Below are 25,112 nucleotides of genomic sequence, written 5' to 3'. Positions count from 1 at the left end.
CTTCCAACCCAGCACATTCTATGATGCTATGATTCTAAATAGTGTAATGACCAAAGAGAGCCCAGGCCACAGCCAGTACTCAAAGACAGCGTGGAAAAAACAGCGTGCTTGACGTTAATGCAAAATCCCGAGTAACAGCGCGGAGACACGACGCATTTTTACAAGCACACAACTACTTGTGAGCACCTGTTGCTCTCTCCCGGCTCCCCCGAGGGGTCTGGGGGGCAACTCCCGCCGCCTCCCCGCAGCCGCCGGCCCGCCGGAGCACCTTTGCGGGCGGCGGCAGACCCCGGGGGCGGCCCGGCCTGGGCAGCCGGCGCGGTGCCAGCGCGGGGCGGTCCCGCTCCGCCCTCGCCCTCCCACGGACCGGAGGCGGCGGCGGCGGCGAGCGGGGCCGGCGCGGTGAGTGCTGCGTGCGGCGCCGCGGGATCCCCCCGGCCCGGGGCACCGGGAGTGCCGGCCCCCCCGGGGGGTCCTCCGCGCCTCGGTGGCCGCGGCTCAATGGGAGGTGGGACCGGGCGTGCGGGGCGCGGGGGGCTCCCGGGGGTCTCCGCGCCCCGCCCGACGGTCCGCCCTGGCTGTCAGCGGGATGGGAGGCGATCTGGCCCGTTCTCTGCCTTCCTTCAGGGCCGGAGAGAGCCCTGCGGCTGCCGGTCCGGCTCCTTCCTATCTCCAGTCCCACCTGCAGGCTCGCCGGGACACCTGCACACGCCTTCAGACAGGGCTTAGCCCGCCCTAAGCCTGGGAAAGCATCCATTGCACAGCGCTCCGGAGGCCCGGGGGCTTGGGAGAGGAGAGGGGGTAGCTGTGGTCCTGTCAAACTGGCGGTGGGGGAGCAGCGGCGCCGTGTTGCGGCAGCCCCGGGGCTGGGGGTCCTGCCGGTGAGCGGCCGGCGAAAAGCACCGCCAGCTGGCGTCGGGCACAGCACACGCTTGTCTCTTCTGTAGCGCTGGCACTAGGGCTGCGCTTCCTAAGGAGCTGAGAGGCAGCGTGATGGTCTTTAACCCGAGATAAGAGACTTGATTCAATGCTTATAACTACTTCAATCAATGCTTCTAAATACTTGAAGGTCGGGTGGTCAGGAGGATGGGGCCAGGCTCTTTTGAGTGGTGCCCAGTGAGAGGACAAGGGGTCACGGGCAGAGGCTTGAGCACAGGAAGTTCCATGTAAACATGAGGAGGAAGTTCTTTACTTTGAGGGTGTCAGAGCACTGGAAGAGGCTGCCCAGGGAGGTGGTGGAGCCTCCTTGTCTGGAGACCCTCAAAACCCTCCTGGACCTGTGCAAGCTGCTCTAGTTGAACGTGCTTTGGCAGGGGGGTTGGACTAGCTGATCTCCAGAGGTCCCTTCCAACCCCTGCCATTCTGTGATTCTGTGATTCTTTCCAGAGTTGGTGGAGTGAAGAGCTGTCAGGACCCTGAAGGAGACCAAAGGGAAAAAAGCGTAAACCTATGTTCAGAAAGCAAATTAATAACTCCAAAGTCCATAGTTGACAAATTATAGATCTGTTATACTCAACAAGACTTTTCCTGGGATAATCTCATTCATTCTAATTACTTAATATGGTTGCATAGGTGGCAATCAAAGATGGAACTTCGGGGCTAAAAAATAACCCTTCCACTCACATGGCCACATTCTCAAATTATCAAGACTTTGTCCTTTAAATATTGAATATCAAACAGGACTAACATCTGGTAGCTCTTTTGTTTAAGTGTTAACATAGCTGGTGTGCCAGAAACAATGTTTTCTTGTCTTATTAACAAGATGATATAAAAATTGAACATCCTTCTGAATAACAGAAAGAACAGAAGAAAAGTTCTGCATGCGGGAGTCAATATCTTTAGCCAACTCTGTCATCAAGGGGGAAAACAGCACGGAATGGAGCCAATCAACTCCTGTTTTTCAAAAAAGGTGTAATGGGTCACTTGATGTCCTTTTGGTTTCTCATTGCTTTTGTAGGGCATGGAGGGTCAGGAACTGCCTTATGTGCTAATTGACTGTATAGGAGGGAAGCATGGAGTATACGAAGACCACATTGAATTTCTGGAGAAACACTTTCATCTCATCACCATGAAAGAATATCTTGAAAACAAGAAATTTCTCACTGAAAAGATCAGAGCTATTTATATGTGGTATCACAAACCAGTTATTAATGAAGAGCTGCTCCAGAGCTTGCCTAACTTGAAGATAGTTGCAAACTCTGGGGTGGGAATAGATCACTTGGACCTGAAGCTCCTCTCCAGCTATGGTGTGAAACTGTCCAACACTCCATTTATTGTTTCCACTGACACTGCAGACATGGGGATGGCTTTGATGCTGGCATCTTCCAGGAGGCTTGTGGAAGGTAATAATTGAAATGGTTTTAGTCTTTTTATAGAAAAGGTGACTTTTCAAAACATGCGGTTAGAAAGTGTGTGCTGACGCAAAGGTAAGCTTAAGAGTAGAAATATGAGAAAATACAGGGATGAGGAAAAAGTTAAGACAAATCTGTCATGTTGACAATAACTTGCAGGTAGTGCAAACCATTTCCAAACAGGCGTATCAGCAAGGTAGATGTGTTCCTCTTTCAGACAGCCCTAAATTCAGGCCTCTTCTCCCTCAGCCTGTAGCCAGTTACTGGTTCTGCTTGTTCACTGCGGTCTTGCTTTTCAAGTTCTAATAAAAAGGGATTAAAAGGAGGTATTTTCAAGAAGGCTTGAAACCTGTCTTTGCCAAGCTGGCATGTACCTGAGTCATTACGAACAAGCAGTCCAGAAAAACCTGTCCACCATCCTCTGTGTTTCTTTTTCTTGCCAACTTTGGTGTATCAAGATGGCTGGGAATCGTATTTTGGCCTTACTGAAAGTCTTAATGGTGCTACAACTGATTCATCAGTTGCATCATTCAGTATTTACGGTGTAGGTGACATCCACGGCACCGCCAGTTTCATTAGCCCTGCTGATGAACCACCATGAGTAAGAAGCTGTGTTGCCAAGGTGCATTTCAACGGCACAATAATCTGTACTGCAGGCAGAGAGAGATGATGGGCAGGGGTCTGATGTGCATCGAAGGGAGGTTGCTGCTTTGCCCTCACCTTGCCAAAGAGGGGCTGGATATGTTTCTATCCTAAGCAAGAAAGCAATGTCAGATGCCACATTGAGAGTTCAGCATTATTCACTTGTCCAGAAACGCAATAACATTATGTTGCAGCTCCTCTGCTTCTGCCTTATCTTATAATAAAAAGTAAGCGGAAAAAAAAAAGGAATGATTCCAGGAATCGGGTTATGCTTTACATGGCACTTTTCCTTCTTTTCCCTCCGCCAAGGCTATCAGATGGCAGTCTCCCCTGACACGGAGTATTTCCCCGCTGACTGGCTGGGGGATGAGCTTTCTGGGGCGACCTTGGGGATCGTGGGAATGGGCACCATTGGCTACAAAGTGGCCAAGAGAGCCAAAGCCTTTGAAATGAAGATTTTGTACCACAACCGGAATCAGAGGTAAAGCTGGTTGCAGCTCCACGGAAGGTCTGTTTTGTCTCCGTTACAACGAGAAGCTGTGACACAAATGCATTTATTTTATTATTTATTCAGTGCATTTGCAGGATACTCATTTCTTACTTTCCATCCTCACATGTAGATTTACTGCACGTTTGTCTATAGTGCACTTGGTGTTGTGGGAAACAGCTTAGCATTTTTCTATTGCATTACAGTCAGATACCTAGCTACCTGCTTTGCAGTACAGAGTGATGAAAACATTTAAGAAACCTTTTTTTTTCTAATGGTTATTTGAACTTTTTCTTGTTGCTTACTACTGGGGTTTAATTTTGGGTTTTCCCCCTCAGAAACAAGGATGAAGAAAGTGCTGTTGGAGCTATTTACTGTAAGAAGATAGATGATTTACTCCAGCGGTCTGATTTTGTGTTGCTGTCTGTGAACCTGACTCCACAGACACACAAACTGATTGGGAAGAGAGAGCTGGAGCTGATGAAACCCACAGCTACTCTCATTAACATCAGCAGAGGTAAGGTGCGGAATAAACGAAACTGCATTATGGTTTGCTGGCATAAAAAGTCCTGGGAAAACCCAACTCTAATATTGAGCCTGTCACTCCAAAATTTTCGGTAAATTATTAGATTATTTAGATGTCTGCGGTCACGTCTCAGCAAAACATTTAAGCATTTCCGTAACTGTGAGCAAGTAGGTCTCTAAAACACTAGTGAGCTTGGAGTGTCAGGAGCCCGTGTATATTTGTATAATCTCCTACTTAAGCTTTTCATTTATGTAGGGCAGTGTTGTTTCTAACATACATCAAGGTGGCACAGGCCACCCCGAAGTCTCGCGTTGTACTTTGTTTTACGTGTACTTACTGCCTTTCAGAATTCCTGGCTGTCCAACTCTGATGCACCTACCCAAGCTTTTTCCTCCCGCTTCACCACCCTCTCTCTGCTGCCGCTTCTGCTTTGTGAACATTGCTAGCCCTGCTGTTTGCCTGACCACCATGCCCAAAAGGATGGTGCGGGAACAGTGAGGAATATGAAAATAAGGGTATCGTTCTTACTGCCAACCAGGTCTGGTTGTGGATCAGGATGCTTTGGTGGAAGCCCTTCAAAACAAAGTTATTAAGGCAGCTGCTCTGGATGTGACCTATCCTGAACCTTTGCCAAGGTAGGACATGTATTTAAGTTAAATATAAATGAGTGTGTATGTGTGTGGTTCAAACTAAGTACAAGTTTGTGAGCATGTAGGAGCACATGACGTATGTGCACTAGTCCTGCTGAAACGGTGTCCTCAATCCTTCCATCCTAGCCAAACAAAATTCACACTGACTCATTTGGAGGACTTGTTGCATAAAAAACCCACAAGCTAGGGAGCAGTTTCAACTCCTCTGAGTATGCTTGGATCATGCAATTAGTTTTTATTTTTAATTATTGTTTTAAGTATTTCCCTGGCTCCCTTCAGGTGACGAAATAACAGATTCTTTGTGAGTGAACAGCTCCATATTTCTTTTCCTTTCACAGGGATCACCCTTTGTTAAAGCTGAAGAATGTTATAATAACTCCTCACATTGGAAGTGCCACCAAAAAGACACGTCGCCTTATGATGGAAAACATGATAGAAAGCATACAAGCGGGTCTTACCGGTCTTCCTATCCCTAATGAAGTATTACTGTAAAATGGCCTGCATTTAATGTTAATGCTATTAGTGTTTATCCTGGCCTGAGAAAACAGTAATTTGATCACTCTTCATGTAATTAACACGTGTTATACAGATAAAATGTGCAAATTTATTTAAATAGCAAAAGCGATTCCATGTGGAAACCTGCAGTTTTTTGTCACAGACTTCACTGAAAAAGTCAAGTCCAGAGTCTCGCATTGGTGTAATCAATTTTGCTCACCTCCTCTTAAAATTGCCCATCAACCTAACACTGAACTGCACGACGTTTCAATCGTATTCTAGTGTCCCCAAGGCACCGCCTGGCACAGCAGAGGCCTCAGACGATGTGTTGGACCAGCGGTTCCTGACGCTCCAGCAGCAGCCATGCTTGTCTTTGGGGAACAGTTTGCAAGGCCTTTGCTGGGGTAGCCCTTTAATGGAAATGCCACAACCAGGTTTATTTTAACTTCCAAGAGAACTCACTGGTCCAGACAAAAGCCTCTGTGCATAGCTATGCCTGCATGGGGCTGGCCTGTCTCTGTGTAAGAATCATCCACCAACCTGGGGGGAGCTGGTGGATGAGAAGCTCACCATGAGCCGGCAATGCGTGCTCGCAGCCCAGAAAGCCAACCGCATCCTGGGCTGCATCAAAAGCAGTGTGGCCAGCAGGACGAGGGACATGATTCTGCCCCTCTACTCTGCTCTTATGACACCCCACCTGGAGTGCTGCGTCCAGCTCTGGAGTCCTCAGCACAAGAAGGACATGGACCTGTTGGAATGGGTCCAGCGGAGGGCCACAAAGATGGTCTGAGAGCTGGAGCACCTCTGCTATGAGGACAGGCTGAGAGAGTTGGGGCTGTTCAGCCTGGAGAAGAGAAGGCTCCGGGTAGACCTTACAGCAACGTTGCAGTACAGGAAAGATGGGGAGGGACCCTTTGTCAGGGAGTGTAGCCATAGGATGAGGGATAACGGTTTTAAACTGAAAGAAGGGAGATTTAGATTAGATATTAGGCAGAAATTTTTCATTATGAGGGTGGTGAGACACTGGAAGAGGTTGCCCAGGGAAGTTGTGGATGCCCCATCCCTGGAGGTGTTCAAGCCCAGGCTGGATGAGGCTTTGAGCAGCCTGATCTAGTGGGAGGTGTCCCTGCCCAGGGCAGGGGCGTTGGAACTAGGTGATTTTTAAGGTCCCTTCCAGCCCAAACCATTCTCTGTTTTTTTGATTCCCCCAGCTCGGGCCCTGCGGCTCCCCAGTGTCGCCTCATGCCTGTGCACAAGGGCAGCCCGCCTTCCCTCCCGCCCGCGGCCGGCGCGGCCCGTGCCACCGCCTCCGCCGGGGCGCCTCGGGCCCGGGCCGCCGCGCCGCGAGGGGGAGCCGGCACCGCCGGAGCCGCCGCGCCGGGGGCGCTTCAGGCCGCTGGGCCGTGCCGGGCCGCGCCGTTGCGGCAGCATGTGGGGCGCCCGGGCGGCGGCGGTGCCGGTGCCAGGATGGTGCCGGGCGCTGCGCAGCTCCGCCGCCCTGGGCGGCTCCAGGAACCTGCTGAAGAAAATGCTCCGTAAAAAGAAGTAGGTGCGGGGGCGCCGGGCCAAGCTGCGGGGTGAGGCGGCTGGGGCCGGACGGGCCGCCGGGCCTCCGCTGGTGTGGGCCGCCTGCGACCTGGCCAGCGTGCCCCAGGCAGGCGGTACCGTTCCCCGCCAGGCCGTGCTGGTGCCCGGCGGTGCGGTCTGTGGGCGCCGGGCGCGGTTGCGGGAGGGGGCTGTGGGGCTCGGGGCGCTGCCGCGTTCCCGGCAGCGTGGGGCAGAGCCGCCCGCCCCGAGCCGCCCCGCGACCGGCGGCTCTGCTGCCCGTGGGGCTTCGGCAGCGGTGCCTCAGTGCTGTGCCGAGACACACCGGCCGCTAAAGAGGCCGCAGGGCTGTTCTCCCCCGCCTCGGCCCCCCGGTGCAGCCCCAGCCGCGGGCGGGAGGCGCTGCTCCCCGCACCGCTGCGGGGCTGGAAACCCGCGTGTTGCGCTGCGCCTGCGGGCGAGCGGCGTGTCCGTCGCACGGGGAACCCGTCGTTTCTCTGAGCTGCCGAAAGATAAAAGCTGATTTCCTTTCCTTTCTCCAAAAGAAAGAAGTTTTGGTACGACAGCCCGACCCTGGGGTCTAAAATGGTAAGTGCGAGCTTTTAAGGTTTATCTGTGCCGGGAGGAACTAGCTTGTGTCTAACTTTGGGAAAAGCATTTTCTGAGGGAGAAATAGCAGAATTTTGCGAATGGACACTAGGGCTCCAGTTGCACTGTGACATGCCAGGACTGCTGTCAAGAGAAGCCACTGGGTTTCCCGTGGCCCTTTCCTCTTCTGTGCTGGTCTTTCACCCGCGCCAGCACCAACACTCCTGGATGCTCTCGAGGACGTCGTGGAGAACTGATCCAGATTAAGACTTCTGTATACCAGTTTAGTTTTACTTTTATGGAAAACAAGTTTTTATGTTTGTTTTGTCAAACAAGCAATGCTTTACAGTTAATACATACTGTATTTTAGAAAACGGTCTTACTGGGCTGCATAACTCGCTACAAAATAATAAAGAAACTAAGAAACCTTGGCCATAATACATGAAGGTCAAAGATTTTGTGAACAGAAATATTCTTTATTGAAACACCTGGTACATAAGAACTATATAAAACCATCACAACTGCAATAAAGGCATTCTAAGAGCATACTTAATAAAGTGCACAAAACTGTATATAATTGCCAAATCCAAGTTTGTAACTACTGATTAATGTGTTGTTTTTTGTTTTGTTTTTTTTTTAAAGATGTATGAACCAACCAAGTTGGCCTCTGTAATGAAAGATGAGCAGACAAAAACTAGGAGAGAAGATAACATACGCTGCAGAGTCTTGAATGGTCTTATTCATAAAGCTGTGGCAGAGATGATGACTACCTGTGAAGTTAATCAAGAACTTTATGATCTCAAGCTGGAAATCTGCAAGGCAAGTGCCAAAGCTACAGCTTGTGTTGAGCTGCTCTGACAACGCCTTGAGGTGGGCATGGCACGCTAAAGGAGCTTCTCTGGGTGTTGTGATGTGTGCAGGAATTTTACTGCATTGCTTCTGTTGTGGCCAGAGCACAGCAAGATTCGCCTTGTACACTAGGAGGGCTTTGCCGCTGCTGTATGTGGCTTAGTAGACCTTTGCCACTATAATGCCAGTGCAGCTTAGGGCAACTGAATGGTGATTCTCCTGGTATGACTTTTTTGTTTTCTTACTCGGACATGTACTGTTTGCCTTGCCCTTTCAGAAGGAGGAGCCTGGTCTTCCCAACAGAAGTGTATCTTTCCAAGAGCCTTCTTGGTGCAGCTGTGGGAAAGCTGATACCTCCTCGTGTCCCTCAGCAGCATTCTTACACAGGCAGAAGACCTAAGTGGGGTGTGAGCTTAGTTCAAAAATTGCAAGCTTAACAAAATGGCATTGGCAAGCAAAGTTCCGGAAAGAATTGGAATTCTTAGGTAATTGTAGCTAGTGTTGTCATAATTTGTGGTTTCGAAAGGGATGTTGAAGCTCTGATTCAGGAACTAAGACAGTCTCCACATTGTTGTTTGTTGTCTGTAGTTTTTTCTTCTACATTTGCTATTTTGTTAAGATTAGATGATACCAATGTTTGGCATAAAAGCTTGATGGACTTAACTTTGTTAAGTTAGAAGCATGGAAAAAAAAATGGCACCTAAAAGCTGCATCTGTGACAAGGGGTTTGTCATTTATGATCGAAACAGATGTTTTTGACAACTGAATTCATTCTGTGTTCAGGCAAGTGATTAAAATTACATGGGCAAGATGAATCTTTTGTCTCTATATGTGCAGTATCCTTCATATAGTATTTCTCTCTCTCTACGGCTTTGAGGACTGCTTGTCTAACTCAGATGGTGTGCCTGCACATAAAAATACTGGCTGGTGCAGGCAAGCCACAGCACTTTCAGGAGGCACTGCTGTAAATGAAACAATTTAAAACATGAGAGAGGGAAAGAAACAGCCTTCTTCCAAATACAGTCCAGATTTTATTATAAGTGCGTAGTGCCTAGTGTTCGTGCTGTACTGGGACATAGCAGAGACTTAGTCCTGATTTGGTCTTGAGCTGATTCCGATCTGATATCGTTACTTCCGTTATCAAAAGAAATCTTCTAGTAGGCTTTCTGCAATCCATCAGAATTTGTTTTTTTCGGTATTGAAAGTTACAGTCACTGGTAATGGTATAATGGTAGTACAGATAAGAATCATGCTTCAGGCCTGACGCATTAAACTTTTATTCACTCGATAACATTACTGGAGTTGTCTTTTTCTGCTGACATATGTAGCCACCTGTTTGTTTGAAGATGATCTCTGAACTGTGTCTTCAAATCCTCCCTCTTCCTCGGCTCCTTCCTTTGGTTAAGCCAGATAGGTTATTAAAAGTTTGCTGAGTGTACTCTCACAGTGAGAACCTGTAAGACACTGCTAGATGCCATGAATGACTGTTACAGAAATCTTTCAGAATCCAATTTTTGTTTCAGAACTTTATTCTTCAGGAAGTTTTGGTCTATCTCATGTGTGCTTTGGCCCTGCACACCATGCGTTTTCAATTGCGTTTAATTCTGGTTAAACGGGAGATTAGGCAGTAACTTGCCTAAATAGAAAAAGTCCTTTCAGGTACTGAATGTAAATCTTACTTGGTGCTAAACTCTATCTCTATAAAGGCACCATGTAATTTATGGTTCTTAAGAGCAGAGATGGGATAAGAGATTCTCCTAAGAATTTACATATCCAGTGTGGGTCACCGTATGCTTATTCATGAACTAGAGACTTTGTTGTATATGAAGTATGTGTATGTATCATTTTAAAGAAACTGTCTTTTTGCAGGTGTCCCTGGCATCAAACTTTTCAGCATGTCGTGTGTACTGGAATCCTGCTGCCACTACGGAGAAAGACAGTTATATTGAAACTGTACTGCAGAAGAGTGCTCCACGTATACGGTACTGCTATGGGACAAACAACTAGACCGCTTCATAAATTCACAGCCATGTACTAGTACCATTTATTAAGTATTTCTAACAGTCTATATCTGATTTAGGTTTTTAGATATTTGGAGTCAAAGTATCTCCCGTGATGAGCCTCACAAGGAAGGATGGCTGTGTCAGACCAGCTGTGTGTTGTCCTGATGAAGCGCAGGTGGCTTATTTGGCTTCTGTGTTTTCCTAGGATAGGACTGGGCTGAGCAGAAAGAAAGAGGAGCCTGGATGAAGTTTCACTTCATTGTACTAGTGATAGTGGGCTGGACATGCTGTGTGTTAACAGTAGGCCAGACTATGATGCTGCACAAGAGGACTGGCAATTACAACAAGTATATTCTTACCGATTCACTGTGGAATTCTGATCGCTAGCGATAATTTGTACCTCCAGAAGGGGTGACCGATATTATAGAAATTTTTCACAATACTGATAACAAAAAACAAATGTCAGGATGCTACTTTGCATTGTGATGCTTTTACCCATTTGTGGCAGAGGGTCCAGTGAGTTTTCAGGATATCATAGAGATTTTTGCCTCTCCCTCTTTCCTTGGCTTACCCTCTGCTATCCAGCCAGTCTGTTGCAGGATCAGGACTTCACACCATGGGAAAGGTGGCACTGAAGCATACTTGTAGAGCCATTTCCTTTCCCCCTGTTTCCCCAGGCTGTGTAATTCCTGCTCCAGCACATTGCTCTCTTCTGCTTCCAACAGCTTCCGCTCTTTAGGAAGGAATGTTGCTGGCTGGTAAGAAGACGAGGGGAGCCCTGTCAGTCCTTCCTGCAGCTAGCATGTAGGACTAGTTGTCTTGTCCTGCTGTGAGGGCGTTGTCCTCAACTGCTCTCACCGCTACAGTGGGGATACAGGAAGACAAATGAAATGGTGAAAGACCTGCTCCAGCCTGTGCATATAGGAGACAAATCTAATATCACCGATACTCAGTGGGATCTGCAGCTAGTAGTTTTTGTAAGTTACACATTCAGAGTTGGGATTCTTCAGTGATGTATTGCTTAGCACTAACCTGAATGGATACACATCAGACTGTAAGTTTTGCAAACCATATCCTTAAATTTGCAGTACTGCTGGAATTAATCTAATGTATTTTATCTGTCCTGGAGGTGCTGTACTGTTACTTATATGGTGAATGCTGTATTTTTGCCAGGTATCTTCTGATGAGTCAGCAGATTCTAGGAAACGTACCCCCAATAGTATTTGTAAAAGACAAAGAAGCTGCAGTTGTAAAAGAGGTAATTGTAATCTTTGACTCGATGTACAAATATAATGATATGCAAACATGGTGACTTAGCATGCCATAATGCTTAGGAATATGGAGAGAACTGATCAGTCAATTGCTCTACCAGTCTACGTGAAATATCAGTCTGTGTCTATACCCTTTCCTCTTCATGTTCCAGTGCATTTTAGCAAAGAATCTTGAGTAAGACTGATGCTTATATACAACGTAAAAGAATCCTTGTAGCTATTGCCTTATGAACTTTTTTGGATGCTACTATTAAAATTTCTGAAGTGAAGTTTTCAGAGAAGCTTGTAGGCCAGATCATTAGGCCAATAAAGAAAACGTGAAAAATGAAATTACAATTTTAAGGAATAGTATAGGGTAAGTAGTTGTCTGTTGCCTGGTGTACGTAATTATTGAAATGAAGTCTGAGGAGCTGTCTTCCACATTTTAAATGTTACATGGTTTTAAAATTCCATTAAATCTAATTAGTGATTTTTAATTTTTTTTTTTACCCCAACCTTTTTCTGTCTGTGTATTGTTAAAATGTTTCTAGGGAAGTGCAGATCTTTGTGCAGAAGGTGTAAGCTCACTCATATGACTTCTTTTTTCACTTGTAAAATTATCTTTACTATTTCACATTTTCTGTCAAGGCGTTGGCAGTTTTAATTAGTTGAAATATTGCTAGAATAATGTTTTCTAGGAATTTGCTGTCATTAAGATTGTGAAGTGAGATATCTTAAATAGTGAGATTTCTAGAAGAGCAAGATGACACCAGTGAGTGGAATTTAATGAAAAATGTCTCCTCAAGCTGTTGATGTGAATGGAAAGAACATTAGTTGAAAAGAGCATGTTCGTATTTCTGTGCCCTGAACTCTCTTATTCTTAGATGTGTTACTATTACAACCAATTACTGTTAGTGACTTACGGGCTCATACAGTGTGTATTAGCAGAGCTGTGAGGGATAACAAGAACTTCAGACCATCTAGAAATGCAGTGAACTGCTTGTGTGTGGCCAGAAAAATTCTGAGTTTCATGCCAATATACCGATCCATGGTGCAAATGTTTTTCACCTGCATTAGCATCAACAAAACCCACGAGAATAGAAATGAACTAAACACTCCTGAAAGCTGTTTCTATTCATTATTATGCTCCCCCTAATCAACACAGGAACTTCTACGCAAGAAGTAACAAGTGATAACTTGGTCATTACTGTTATTACTCTATTATTAACACACTTAGATGGAGGTACAAATATCTACTCCTGCAGGTCCTGCCTTTCAGGTCTGTTATTGTGGAACCTGTTCCATTAATCACTGTTTGTCAGACTTTGTTAAATGACCACTTACTCTTTTTGATGAAGAAAACACCTAGACTATCTTACCTTCAAGTTCAGCGCGCAGGCACCAAGAAAGTTAACCACTTAAGACAAGCAAAACCCCTCCTTGTATAGCTTCTGTCAGTGAATGTACTGGGAACCACTTAGATGGATGATCTTTTCACACTTTGCAGATCATCAGATTTGTGTAATCCACATATTCGAATAACAGGGCTTGAAGTAACGTAGCTGAACCTAATTTTGAAGCATTGGAAGAGGGGGAAGGGCCATGCAGTTCAACTCCAGAATAATATGCTGAATTGGAAAGGAAGTAATGTAAAGAAAAGTAGGAATAAAAATTTCAAATGAGATAAAATTTTCACAATTAGGTACAGTCTCTAAGCACTGAATATACTAGATTTGTAGCTTTTACTGGTTAGGTGCCATGTTAAAAGGGAGTTGGGAACTCAGTATTTACATGTAATAGAAATATAAGCTTGCAGAAAGGGGGAAGACATGAAAAAAATCTCAGTGTAAGGATGTTATAAAAAAGGATTTGCAAGACTGAAGTAAGACCAAAGAAAACAAAAATTATGTATGTCACACAATCCCTAGCCAACTGTTCAGAACGTACATAAGGCAAAAAAGCTTTGTAGGAATCCCTGGATCACTTATGCTATCTGACACAAACTTCCCAGGCAAGAAGCGTAAGCAGTTCCTGTAAATGGAGGAAAAGGCTATTTTGAAATGGTTTTGCTAAATATTCCAAACATGTAGAAAGTAAAGTATTTGATGTTAGGTACTTGTCTGTTTCTTGTGTAAGTGTGAGCAAAGTAAATTTAATACAGGACCTTTAATGTGTATTGTCTTCATGTGTTTACAGATTGAGGAATTATTGTCAAGGGCTGATTTTGGACCTCCAGAAGAAGAAGAAATATCTCAAAATGATTCTAGGTGGGTTTTTTGAAGCAGAATTGTACAAGTGTCCGTTTTCACCTCTGTTGGCCAACTTAAACTGGGTATTATTTGACATGACAGTATATTTTAATTAGATGTGTACTTTGTTGTTCTCTCAGAACTGAGCAAATAGTGTTATGAGGAAATAGAAAGTAGAAGAAAGACTTTTTGGAAGACCTCACTTAAAAGGCATCTCAGCTTTTAAAGAGATCAGTTGGGCCCTTTTATTAACAGAAGAGGCTACAGGATAGCCTAGGACAAAACTAACACGTAATCATCCCAGAAGTTAAATGTGGAGGACTGCATTTTATTTTGTGGCTTAAGCTTTCTTTACCAAAGCTACACCCATTTATGAAAATTAAGGGAAAATATTTCTTATTGTATGTGCTCTGGTATACTTTCATATTTTAGTGCAGACACATTTTCGTAGGCTATTTTGTCATTAGTTCTTGTACATAGGTATTTTGCTGCAGACCACGGGTTTGAAAATATGGAAAGGGAAAGTCTATTTTTTATATATAAGACCTCTGTTAAGCGTCGGAGAATGTCTGAATTGTCAGTTGTAACAGTCTAGTGTATACGCTTTCAGAGGCAACTAACCCATCAGGTGATATTAGAACACATTCTTAGAAATTAGCTGTGTTTGATGTCTATACTCTGAGTGATAGTCATCAGACTTGTTACATGCAGACCCAATACTCGTACTTCACTTTTATGAGAGAAATTTTTTTTAGATTTTCTAAGAATTCAAGACTCAATGTGTTTGTGATAATTACATTTTAAAAAAGCTTTGCAGCAGTAATATTTGTTTCTTGCTGGTAATTTTCTCATGAGGATAAAAGCTCTGCATTTACTTGGCCACTTTTTTTCTGGTATAAGATTGGTTTTTTATAAAGGAGTTACAAGTTTACTGACAAATCTCCCTAACTTAACAAAAAAAGTAAGTTAATTTAGCATTCTTCTATGAGGGATTTTTTGGTATTGAGGGATAGGGCTGAACAATCTATTGGAATAATGATTCGGTGGACTGGATGCTCTCAAAGCCCACAGCCTTGCACTTGTGTGCTGCAGTCTGTTGGTGGAAATTACTTTTGTGCCTTAACATCTCACAGGACAGTTCATCAGGTGCAAATAAGAAGTAGCTTCTTGGGGGAAATCATTGTTGTGACAGACTTTCCCACAGGGCACCTAATGTCTTCCTCTGTTTCTGTCTTGTGGAAATACTGAAGTCCAGCTTAAGGTGCCATATGCTGTCGTTCATACGTTTGTCTGACATGTTTTGGGCACAGGCTGCTGCTTCTCACTTCTTGGAAGACCTGGGAGAGCTCTTAACGTCCTCGGGGCTCCCAGGTGCAGTGCTCACTCTGTTACCTATGTACACCTTTTCCCAGAAACAAACAGTTTTATCTGCAATATAGTTGCTTTATTGGCTTCCTCCCATTAAATCTGTTGACACGCTGACAGGCTTATACATAGCCTGTCCTTGGACACATGGTACGGTGGTAGGTAGGTGGTACAGTAGGGAGCACAATGTCAAACACGGTGCATTAATAAAGTTGAACTGAAAACTCCAGGTTATTTCTGTGATACTCAAGTTGTCACAATTAGCATTGCCCCTTAAAATATACACGGGGAAAAAACTATAACATCTGTTTTCCTTTCCACAGTGAACTGGTCTCTTCAACAACTCAATCTTCAGATTCACCCATGCGGTCTAACCTTTTTGGTATTGATCATGAACTGCTGAATAAGCAAATAATGGACTACAAAAGACTGAAAGTGTCAAGAGATATAGAAAGCGCTGCCTGGACAGAAGAGCAGGAGCAGCAGCTTTCTAAGATTAAAAAGAAAATAAAAAAGAAAAAACCAAGGAATCCTCCTGATGATGACATTACGCCACAGAAATACTTATTGGACAGATATGAAGCTGATTACTGGAATGATAATACTGAGTCGGTCTCGGACTATGAGCTGGAGGATGAATTACAGGAAGAGGTAAATGAATTGGAGGTGAATGATGGCAAAACTCTTAAGTCAGACTACTGATAAACTGAAATGAAGTGAAAAAGCCACTCCCTTCAAAATGGAGGCTGCCAATAGCAAAAAAAAAAAAAAAAAAAAAAAGACTGCCATAGATACCGAAAGATTAGTTTGGTACAGACTGTTTACCACATCCTCTTTCAAACTAATAGATTTGCGACACGTGGGGAGGTTTACTAGCACAAGATATGTAAGAAAACCAAAAATGCTATTTGTGACATTCTGTTAAACAGCTTTCAAGCTGCTGCAGTTGTAGGACTTTCAACCAGAAAACAGTTTTATAATAAGAAAACATACATAGTGCAGCACTGAGTTAAAAATTCTTGCAGTTCTGTTGATTATTTCAAATAAAATTATGGTTTCTGTGTTGAAATAATTATATTTTTTTTGAGTGATCTGGATAAAAATAATCACAAAGTGATGGTCTCTGTTATTCTAAGGTCAGGAAGGAAGAAGGAAGCAAAATAATGATAGTGGTGTTCAAAGAGCAGCCTTTAGTGCACAAAAACCAGGACAGAGTATCCTCTAGAGGAGCTTGTTGTCTAATGGGGGAACTCTTTCCACAAAAAGGTGAATAAAGTTACAGCCTTGAAAGAAAATAAATTTATTTATTTTAATATTCAGAAATTTACAGTTGCGCGAGGGGAACTGCAACCAGAAAAGAATGGAGAACTGCTCATCTGTTCAGCAGAACTGGGCAAAGCATTGATCATGACTGAAAAAACGTGTTAAAAACTCAAAGGCAGAGAAAAAGCAGCAGGGATGTGTGAGCCAGCACAGGCAGGATGCAGGAAAAACCACAAAACCATGAATGAAATGCAGGGTAAATTTTATTTTCATTACTTTGCCAACCGGGGGATGCCCAAAGCAGCACCCGGGCAGAAGCACACAAGCGGGAACGTAGGCACCGCTGAGCTCGGTCCATGCTAGAGGATCACTGACCCTGCTGTTTTCACCTGTTTATCGAGGATACATGCAAGCATAGTTTACCATTGTGCTTTGATCTTTCCCACAACAGGGCAGGAATCTCGAGCATGTTCTCAGGCTGTCTCTGAATCTTGCCACAGGCCTGTGTTACCTACACACAGATGTTCTACTTGTGCAACACACAGGGCCAAATAACAATTAGTACGATATATGTGTTTTTCGACACCTCAGCTGCAAGTCACTTGAGCACGTTTACAATCCCTTTTGCCAATCTTCTGTTATTTTCCCACAAGGCAAGAACGTCCTAGTAGCCGTTTGAGATTTGGAAATGGATGGGGAGTCACATAAAAAGCGAGAATAAAGCTTCCTGGCTCAAAGCAACTAAAAAATAATAGCATAGAGTCAGAAGGGCTGGAGCTTCAAAATAAGTCATAACTAACAAGGTAGTAAAAAGTAATTCTACCAGAAATAAAGAATATTTAATTCCATTAGTTAATGGGGAAATATAGAAAGACAATGTAAGGAAGGTTGCACTGCAGTATGTTGCCCTAATTTTTCAAAAAGATGTAAAAGACAGGGAGTATAGGCTCCAGAATATAAAAAATAGCCTAAAGGATTTTTAGGTTGAAGAGAGGAGTTCGTGTCAGCAAAGAACACTGAAATTCACTGTACGTAATTTAATAATCCCCTTGAAGCATATTCTGAAGATTGATTGCCTGTAAGAACACAGAGAGGATATGGGCTATGAATGTCCGTAGGATTTTCCTGTAAGCCGTTTAGAGCTTGCATTGAATGAGGCTCAGGATCTCATAAGTGCATCACTTTTCTTAGGATATGTGTTGAAGCTGTAGCTCACGTTAGTACTTCCTTAACTTGAAGTAGGTGAATAATCCCACAAATTTCAGCGTGCCTTATTCAGGCTTTCCAGGAGTTCTTCCTAAATTCCACGGGGCAGACGCACTTTGAAATAGATGCTTTAGTTTGTTTTCCTGTGAGTGAAAGGTATTTATCACATCACAAACTGTTCACGTGGAGTATCACTGTCAGTCAAAGCTAGCCGTGAACTTGTTGCAACTTAGCAACAAAGCTCTTCACTTTTTGAATGAACAACAGGAACCTGTTAGTTGGTACTTGGTAAATGAATCCACAGAATATGTGGGACTGTCCTGCCTCTACCTAAAGGTTAAAAAAACGGAAAAAAACCCCAACACCTAAACAGCCTACATATTAGGCTTTTGAAACAGTGAGAACAAAGTTGATTACCTCTGCGTCTTGTTTAGCTTGTACATCTATAAACTAGGTTTGCCGTTCATAGATTAGATTTCATCTAAAACCAAGCAAAACCATACTCGCTGTCAGCCCTAATACTTTTACTCCCTTGTTAAGCAAGTGAGGGCAGTTGATCTCTTCTTGCCACAGCTAATATCACAGAAATCAGGCTTTGTCCAAGAAGAGAGATGGCCTAGCGCTTACTCAGGGTGTCCAGGGATGGAACAGCCATTCCAAACCTGATGATGAGGAAAACAAAACAAAAGCAACCAGATTTAGAAGAGATGGAAATCTTAAAAATGACCAGGCGGGACGAGACCGGAAGGAAGAAGCAGCTCAGGGGGTATCTGGAGAATGGCAGCAGAGCAGGTGGGTGGGAGCAGCTCTGTCCCTGTTCCCCGCCCTCATCAGCGTTCTGCCTCAGCCTCCGCTGGCTTCCCAGGGAATCATGGTGGGAAGTTTTCTCTGCTATGCTACCAAGGCTTTTATAGCTGTAAAAGACAATAAATGAACATTACACTCTATCTGAGCAATATGAGCTATTATCACTTGCAGAATCCCTTGATTTAGTTTTTATGTACTGTATATATAACCACAGATGGGAAAGGAACTTCTGGGGCTTTCAGACCTGGTCCCCTACCTTCAATGGCTGCCAATTGCTGCAGTCCTGTTACTCCTGGTTAGGAATATGCAGCTGGCAGTAATTGTTATTTAATGTTGGCAGAATCAGACAGGCAGCTGAACTTAAGTGATTGGTGCCCCTGTGAGCATGTGTTACACCACTTGCGTGTTTGAATCAATGCGATCAGTCAGTGACAGTTTTAAAAAACACAAGAGCTTTCATTGCTTCCTGTGACTGTTCCCAAACGCTCTGGGACACTGCAAGTGTATTGTTCAGATCTAAGTTTCAGACTGAATGTAAAGAAATGCTTTAGTTACCCCTCCAATCTGGTTATTTTCCTGAAGACATGGTCCTATAAGGTGCTAATTTTGAAGGGGAAACGAGGGCACAAAGTTCCTCTGCTTCTTTTTAGCCAATCAGTTTGATTTCTTTGACCACTCTAAGACCTTGCCCTTAAAGCGTTTATGCGTTTTGTGTCTTTCCAAAACGCGTTTTGTGTCTTTCTCCAGCGGAGTTGCTGAGGAATGCTGCTGTGCTGCAGAGAGGCTGACGGCGAGAAGTTTACTAAACCTCTCTGAAATGTGTAACTCAAGGAGGGCGACAGTCTCCTTTCTCATGTGAGTCAGAAAAGCCACTGACAAAAATGGCATCGTGCCAGGGAAATTAGAAAAACAAGATGCACATCTCACCAAAATCTTATTTTCTGTCCAACATATTACTTATTTGTTATGAAAGCCAATCTACCCTTAAGCCTTGCTCACACATGTAAAGCCAAGAAATGTAGAATAAAAGCTCAGCAAAGAGAAAGAAATAAGTATACTGCCCAATGCTTGGCCATTTTGTCCTGTATCTAGCTCTGCAAGGGGATAAGAGAAGACAAAATGTTTAAAGATTTCAAAGCTCTATAGAATGTGCCCTATCAAACCAGAAGAAAATCTTCATCAACTAGGAATAATGAGTTGCATGCATGTTTTTCGTGCATTCAATCACTGTACATTGCTGCGCTGCACTCATTTGTACTTTAAAATCTGCTATGGTGAAAGAACCAGTCATTCTCATAAACACCTAGCCAACAAAGCATCACACTTCAAACTGTAAGAATAAAAACGCAGAAATGTTTGTCTAGTTTTCTGAATTTTTTTTGGTAGTATGTTCTTCAGGTCCATCTTACCTGGTGGGCTGTGCTCAAACTTCCTGGAAAACAAATTCTAAAGGAGAACACTTGTAGTTAATTTATTTCAGTTAATTACTCTCTGGCTCCAAGGAATAGGTAAGGAAAGCAAGAGAGAGAAAACAAAGCTGTGGGAATAAGTGTAGTAAAATGGCAGTGCTACAGCAGATGTGTTGAGATTTGTGGTGTCTTGTAAAGGAGACAAGTTCCACGGCTGGGATCCATGGGCTGGTGCAGTTTTCAGCAAGTTACCTGGGACAAGCTGGCATAATTTCAAGTGATGATTGTTTTATTCTGCAGGTTCAAGCAATATTTGTAGCTTTTTGTTGAACCCTCTGCAGTTGCAAGATTTATAAACTTTTTGTTATTGGTGGCGTGTTAGTGGCTTTCCAAATAAAGTAATATTGCACATACGTCTGTTCCTGGCTCCCACACTAAAGGCAGAAGTCAGTATTTACTCTCTTTTTAACATGAGGGTTTCAAGGGTGCTAGGTCCTTGCTTCAGTGCTAGACCAAGAAGTCTGTGAGTGTCTCCGCTGGTGTGTGTCTCGGGAGAGGGAGGCTTCTCTATTTCTCCTATTTATTTCTTCAGTGGAAAACTTTGATTCAGGATTTTGCAGCAGTCCACAGCTGTGGTTCACAAGACTGTACTAACTTCATTGACATCACTAACTTGTAACTGAAAATCGTCACCTGATTCTGAGGAGAGGCTTCAAACAAACAGCAAGGAAGGAGGAGCTGCTACTGATGGACTCCAGGCAGCTTAATACATCTTTGGCTGCAATCAGGCCAAAAAGATTGGTCTAGGAACACAGGTGGCTCCTAGGAATACAGGGTGGCTCCTGACAAAGGAAAACCTGGCACAAGGGAGCTTGGGTTCTCCTGTTGGCCTGATGACAAGCTGCAATGGCAACCAAAAAATCACAGAACAGCTGGGGTGGGAAGAGACCTCCATGGGCTGTCTAATCCAATCCTCCTGCTCAAAGCAAGGTCAGCTACAGCAGGTTGCCCAGGGCTGTGTCTGGTCGGGCTTTGAATATCTCCAAAGAAGGTGACTCCAAAACCTCTCTCAGCTACTTGTTCCAGTGTTCAACCACCCCCACAGCAGAAAAGTTTTCTTTTGTTCTGACAAAATTTCCTGTGTTTCAGTTTCTGCCTGTTGCTTTTTTTATCACTTGGCAGCACTGAGAAGAGCCAGGCTCTGTCTTCTCTGCACCTCCTACCAGGTGTTTATAAACATTGCTAAAGTCCACCTGAGACCTCGCTTCTTGAAGCTGAACAATCCTAGCTCTCAGTCTCCCATTGTATGAGAGATTCTCTGTCCCCTATACTGTGAACAATTAATATCACTGAAATAAGCTATCATCTTAATATTAAGCTTATGTTTAAGGAGCCAAGACTTAACTAAACACAGGTGCATTTTCTAGAGCGTGGTGTTCCCAAAGAGGAAGCAGACAACTCAAAGCAAAAATGCTATAATGCAGAAGCACCTAACCCAGCCCTTGACCAAGTCCTGAACGCCAGGGAACACCTGGACAGCTAACAAAAATCCCCATCCACTGAAAACTCATGGCTAGAAAATATCTGGGACTAAAGCAATAAAATACCTACCCAGCATAAATCCCACGGTATGGAAAGAAAATCATCTCTCTCATTGGACAGGCCAATGGAAAGACAGAATCAGCTGTGCTAGAGAAATCTTGTACCTTCTTAAATTCTGAACTGAGCACCGAAGGGAGTGCCTGATGTTTTTGTCCTAGCCTGAGGCTTTTAAACAGGCAGGAATCAATGAGAAAAGTATGCTGAAGATGAGGCAGAGCGAGTGCTGCTCACACAGTGAATCTGCCTTGCCTGAGTGCTTGGCTGGAGACGACGTCGTTTTTCCTGAGCAACGATCAAGCCAGGCTTTAATGATTACCCCCAAAACACAGAGGTGGAGGCTGTCAGTTAGAGGACTCCAAATAGCTGCATTGATGGCCAATTTTTCGGGGAAGGGAGCTGAACTCTCTCAAAATAAACTCTGTGTTTCTTCATCTAACTTTTCACAGTTCATATAGAGTGAAAGAGCCACCAAAATGCTTACTTCACCTATTTTCTTTCCCTAGGCAGCACAATAGATTTGAAGAGCTGACATGCAGCCTGGTATGTCCGTTGCTAGCAGTGCGACTTTTGCTTGGTAGATTCCACATGGTTATTACAGCCTATGGAGTGTGTGCCTCCTGAAAGAAATAATGAATAATTCAATGAATATTTAAAAGCGAAACAATAAGCAGTGATACGCTGAGATGCCATCTCCTCATTACAAAGCACAAGAGCCAAATCATTCATCACTGCTGCTGACTCCTGTCTCGTGGTCTCTGCCACCACGCAGGACCTCAAACACAGGAAAGAAACTTGATAAGAATCCAGGGTGTGAAAGTGGATGGTGGAGCTCAGAGCAGACACAGAAATACAGATATGCCGGGCTGCATGGTGCTGCACCAAACACCTGTGTGCCACCACACACATGGACAAGCCCTGAACAGGAGATCCACCTGGGCTTTCTTACCTTTGCCATCCTGGTCCCCTCCTGGGCCCAAAACATCTGAAACAGAGCAACACCACTGTATGCCCCTGTAGTATGTTGTGAAGGCTTACAGGACAAATGGGAGTCTTTTTCATCTACCATCAAAAAGCCATGAGGTTTGCCACGGAAGAGGAGAAACACTGCCCAGGACATGGTTTCGTTACAGACGATTTTGGGGGAGAAGCAAGAAAGTACTGTGTCTTGCAGAACGTGTACGAGAGTGCTCTCCAGGCCGGATGCCATTATTCGCCTCATCTGTACTCGGATTTCCCCCCTGCCTGAGAACTACAACTACCCTGAAGCTCCCCGTTCCTAGGTGGGAATGGGGTCTGGTGCCCGGCTTGTGGGAGATCCCCCCCCCACCTCTGCTGGGGGAAGGGAGGCAAGGGGGGGGCAGGCTGTGGGGCTGCTGCAGAGCTACTGCATCCTGCTAACACAGGCCTTTCTGCAAAACTGAAATCTAAATTTGGCAGTTTAGTCAGTTCAAAGAGTCTTTGCTGAAGAACATGATTCCAGCAGCTGATAAGCAGCAAAACTGTGCATATTTGGTCAATGGAAAGTCAGTTCAAGTATTTTTCTTCTTGTCACCACTGAAACGTATTGCAAGAAAAGGGGGAAATGTCTTTCAGTCTTTCCTCTCCCAGACTCACTGCTTGCAAAGTTTCCGCTGGAAATTATACTTTAAAAAAAAAAAAAATTTGTATTTTTGGCATTTTGTAACAAAGAATGGCAGAAAAACCTGTGAGGGAGCAGGCTGGGACAAGCCCTATGCACTCACTAGCGTTGGAAGGCTAACAGAAGACAGCCAGGTGCTCTCTGCATGTCACTCTGATTTGGATGCCTGAACTTTAACTTCCTCATTGGTACCTCTGACTGCTTTGTTTAAGAGCTTGACATTTTGTGCATTTCTATTTCTGTCACAGCAGCAGCAGTCTGTGGGAGTCAACACTTCTGTTGTTAGAATAGAAATGAATGCCTACCGCTTGGCCAGTCCCAGACACTCAGGCTGCCATTTACCCTTTGGTGTATGACTCCTGATAATTGTTTCCCTCTTGTGTTAAGAGCTGTGGGATGGAAATCCTTAAAAATCATTATTCTGAGTGCATTCCTTATTGAATTCTTACTTTTTATTTGTGTTGATAGGCTGTTTGCTGGCAGATTTATAAGACACTTGTCATGGTAAATAAACAATGCAATTGGCAAGCACAAGTGGTCAAGCTTGCTTCTACTCTTCCCCATGGGTTTTGCCTTTCTGTTTTATGAACTATGCAACCACTTTGGCTTTTTGATCTTTCTGGGGAAGTTACCAGTAGGTTTAAGAGTGGGATGGGATGCTGCAATCCCAGTGAAGGGAGGCGAGATGAGCAGAGGCAGAACAGAACCGGTCTGTAAAACACCACTGCGTCTGATGCTGTCGTGTTCATTTCTGATCTCCGGGCCCTAGCTTTTTTGATATCTGAATATGTGCCATCTCCTGGATGATTCTTAGCTGTAACAAAGTTTTGTTTGATAGTCCCCAAATAACATTGTTTCACATTTATTTCACGTAACTCTGTTTCCCCCCCTTTTTGTTTTTGAGACTGCGTTCCCAGCTTACCTGATCTTTACAGATGACTGGCTTTGACAGCATTTATTTTTCTTTTCTCTCCTCAGACAGGTCAGCAATTTCAAGGGAAGCCAGATATTATGAAAGAGTTGATCATACATGGATGTACAGTGGAAGAGAAAAAGGAGAATGCACTTCAAACCGCTGCTTTCATCCAGCTGCCATGCAGCCTGTTTAAAAAAATGAAAAACTTCTCTGAGTAACTGCAGCTCAAAGAGAGTTCACATTGGGTTTTCTTGTCCAGGCTTATTGCTGTGGTATAAGATAACAAGCTCAAGATCTGTTTAATCTACAGATGCTCTGTTTCAGATCTCTGGCACAGGCAGAGGCTTCCCTACTCCCTGAGGTTGTGCATGGTCCCCTCTGGCATCTGTGGGACCTGCTGCTGCCTCAAGAAATGGGTCAGTGAAGCAGTGTGGGATGTTCTTGACTTAGCTGTGATGCCTTTGCAGACTGGAGTTAGATATAGTAAACCTGTCACAAAATGTTACAAGTATGATCTGAAAATGTATGGAAGGACTGGGGAGAGAGTGAGAAAAGAGGTGCCATTTCTTCATTAGATCATTGTTTAATTTTTACAGGGGCATGCACCTGTCAACTAACACATTAAATCAAACTGGTAGAACTTTTTCAAGTGTTTCTAATTTCTCTGTATTATACCAGTAGACAGTGTATATTTAGAGAACTACATAGTCATGTGGCATGAGACAAAATTTTTTAGGAGTGTCACATTTAAACTCTCAGTCAGGACCTTTACAGCATCACAGCTTTTGTTACTGTCCTGGTTCCGGTGGGGATAGGGTTAACTTTTCCTGGTATTCCATGCCATGTGAGCCACGCCCACCCTGAGCTGCCGGGGGAGGGGGCAGGAAGTTGCTGCTTAAAAGCGGGCTGGGGCGTCCCGGGTCCGGCCGGCCGGTCGGCAAGCGGTGGGGAGCGGCGGTTCCGTAATCGCGTTTGTATATTCCCCTGTCCGTGTTGTTGTTGTTGTTTGCATGTTCCCTTTGCTGTTCTGTTAAACTGCCTTTGTCCCAACCCAAGAGTCTTGCCTTTTCTTACGATCCTTCCTGTGTTAGGAAGGCACGTGCGAGCGGCACGTGGTTCTTTGTTGCCATCTGAGGCTAAACCACGACAGTTACATAGAACCATAGAATGATTTGGGTCAGAAGGGACCTTTAAAGATCACCTAGTCCAACCCCCCTGCCATGGGCAGGGACATCTTCCACTAGATCAGGTTGCCCGAAGACCCATCCAA

General features: G+C 44.4%; 2 protein-coding genes across 8 annotated transcripts; both read left to right on the top strand.

Moving 5' to 3' along the window:
- The first annotated feature begins 367 nt into the window (after positions 1-367).
- On the top strand, positions 368-5,396 carry LOC141738293 (putative 2-ketogluconate reductase). The gene is made up of 6 exons (XM_074573502.1): positions 368-402; positions 1,958-2,342; positions 3,303-3,474; positions 3,819-3,997; positions 4,545-4,641; positions 4,995-5,396. The coding sequence occupies exons 2-6, from the start codon at positions 1,961-1,963 to the stop codon at positions 5,146-5,148; spliced, it is 984 nt and encodes a 327-aa protein (XP_074429603.1). The 5' UTR covers positions 368-402; positions 1,958-1,960; the 3' UTR covers positions 5,149-5,396.
- Positions 5,397-6,496: 1,100 nt separating this feature from the next.
- Positions 6,497-24,890, top strand: RBFA (ribosome binding factor A). Of its 7 annotated transcripts, XR_012585583.1 has the most exons (9): positions 6,503-6,696; positions 7,242-7,284; positions 7,927-8,103; positions 10,003-10,115; positions 11,310-11,394; positions 13,583-13,653; positions 15,324-15,651; positions 21,791-22,567; positions 23,905-24,486. XR_012585583.1 is itself a non-coding variant. In XM_074575739.1 (8 exons), exons 3-8 carry the CDS (start codon positions 8,078-8,080, stop codon positions 24,058-24,060), a joined length of 828 nt encoding a protein of 275 aa, XP_074431840.1. In that variant the 5' UTR covers positions 6,497-6,696; positions 7,242-7,284; positions 7,927-8,077; the 3' UTR covers positions 24,061-24,890. The 7 variants fall into 7 exon arrangements, 6 of the variants coding, with proteins under 6 accessions (XP_074431840.1, XP_074431837.1, XP_074431834.1 ...); XM_074575739.1 differs by lacking the exon at positions 21,791-22,567 and having other exon boundaries at positions 6,497-6,696; positions 10,003-10,164; positions 23,905-24,890; XM_074575736.1 differs by lacking the exon at positions 21,791-22,567 and having other exon boundaries at positions 6,497-6,696; positions 7,927-8,154; positions 10,003-10,164; positions 23,905-24,890.
- The last annotated feature ends 222 nt before the right edge of the window (positions 24,891-25,112 follow it).

The sequence above is a fragment of the Larus michahellis genome, chromosome 2, assembly GCF_964199755.1.
Source record: "Larus michahellis chromosome 2, bLarMic1.1, whole genome shotgun sequence".
NCBI lineage: Eukaryota > Metazoa > Chordata > Aves > Charadriiformes > Laridae > Larus > Larus michahellis.
This window is presented reverse-complemented; position numbering and strand designations above follow the sequence as displayed.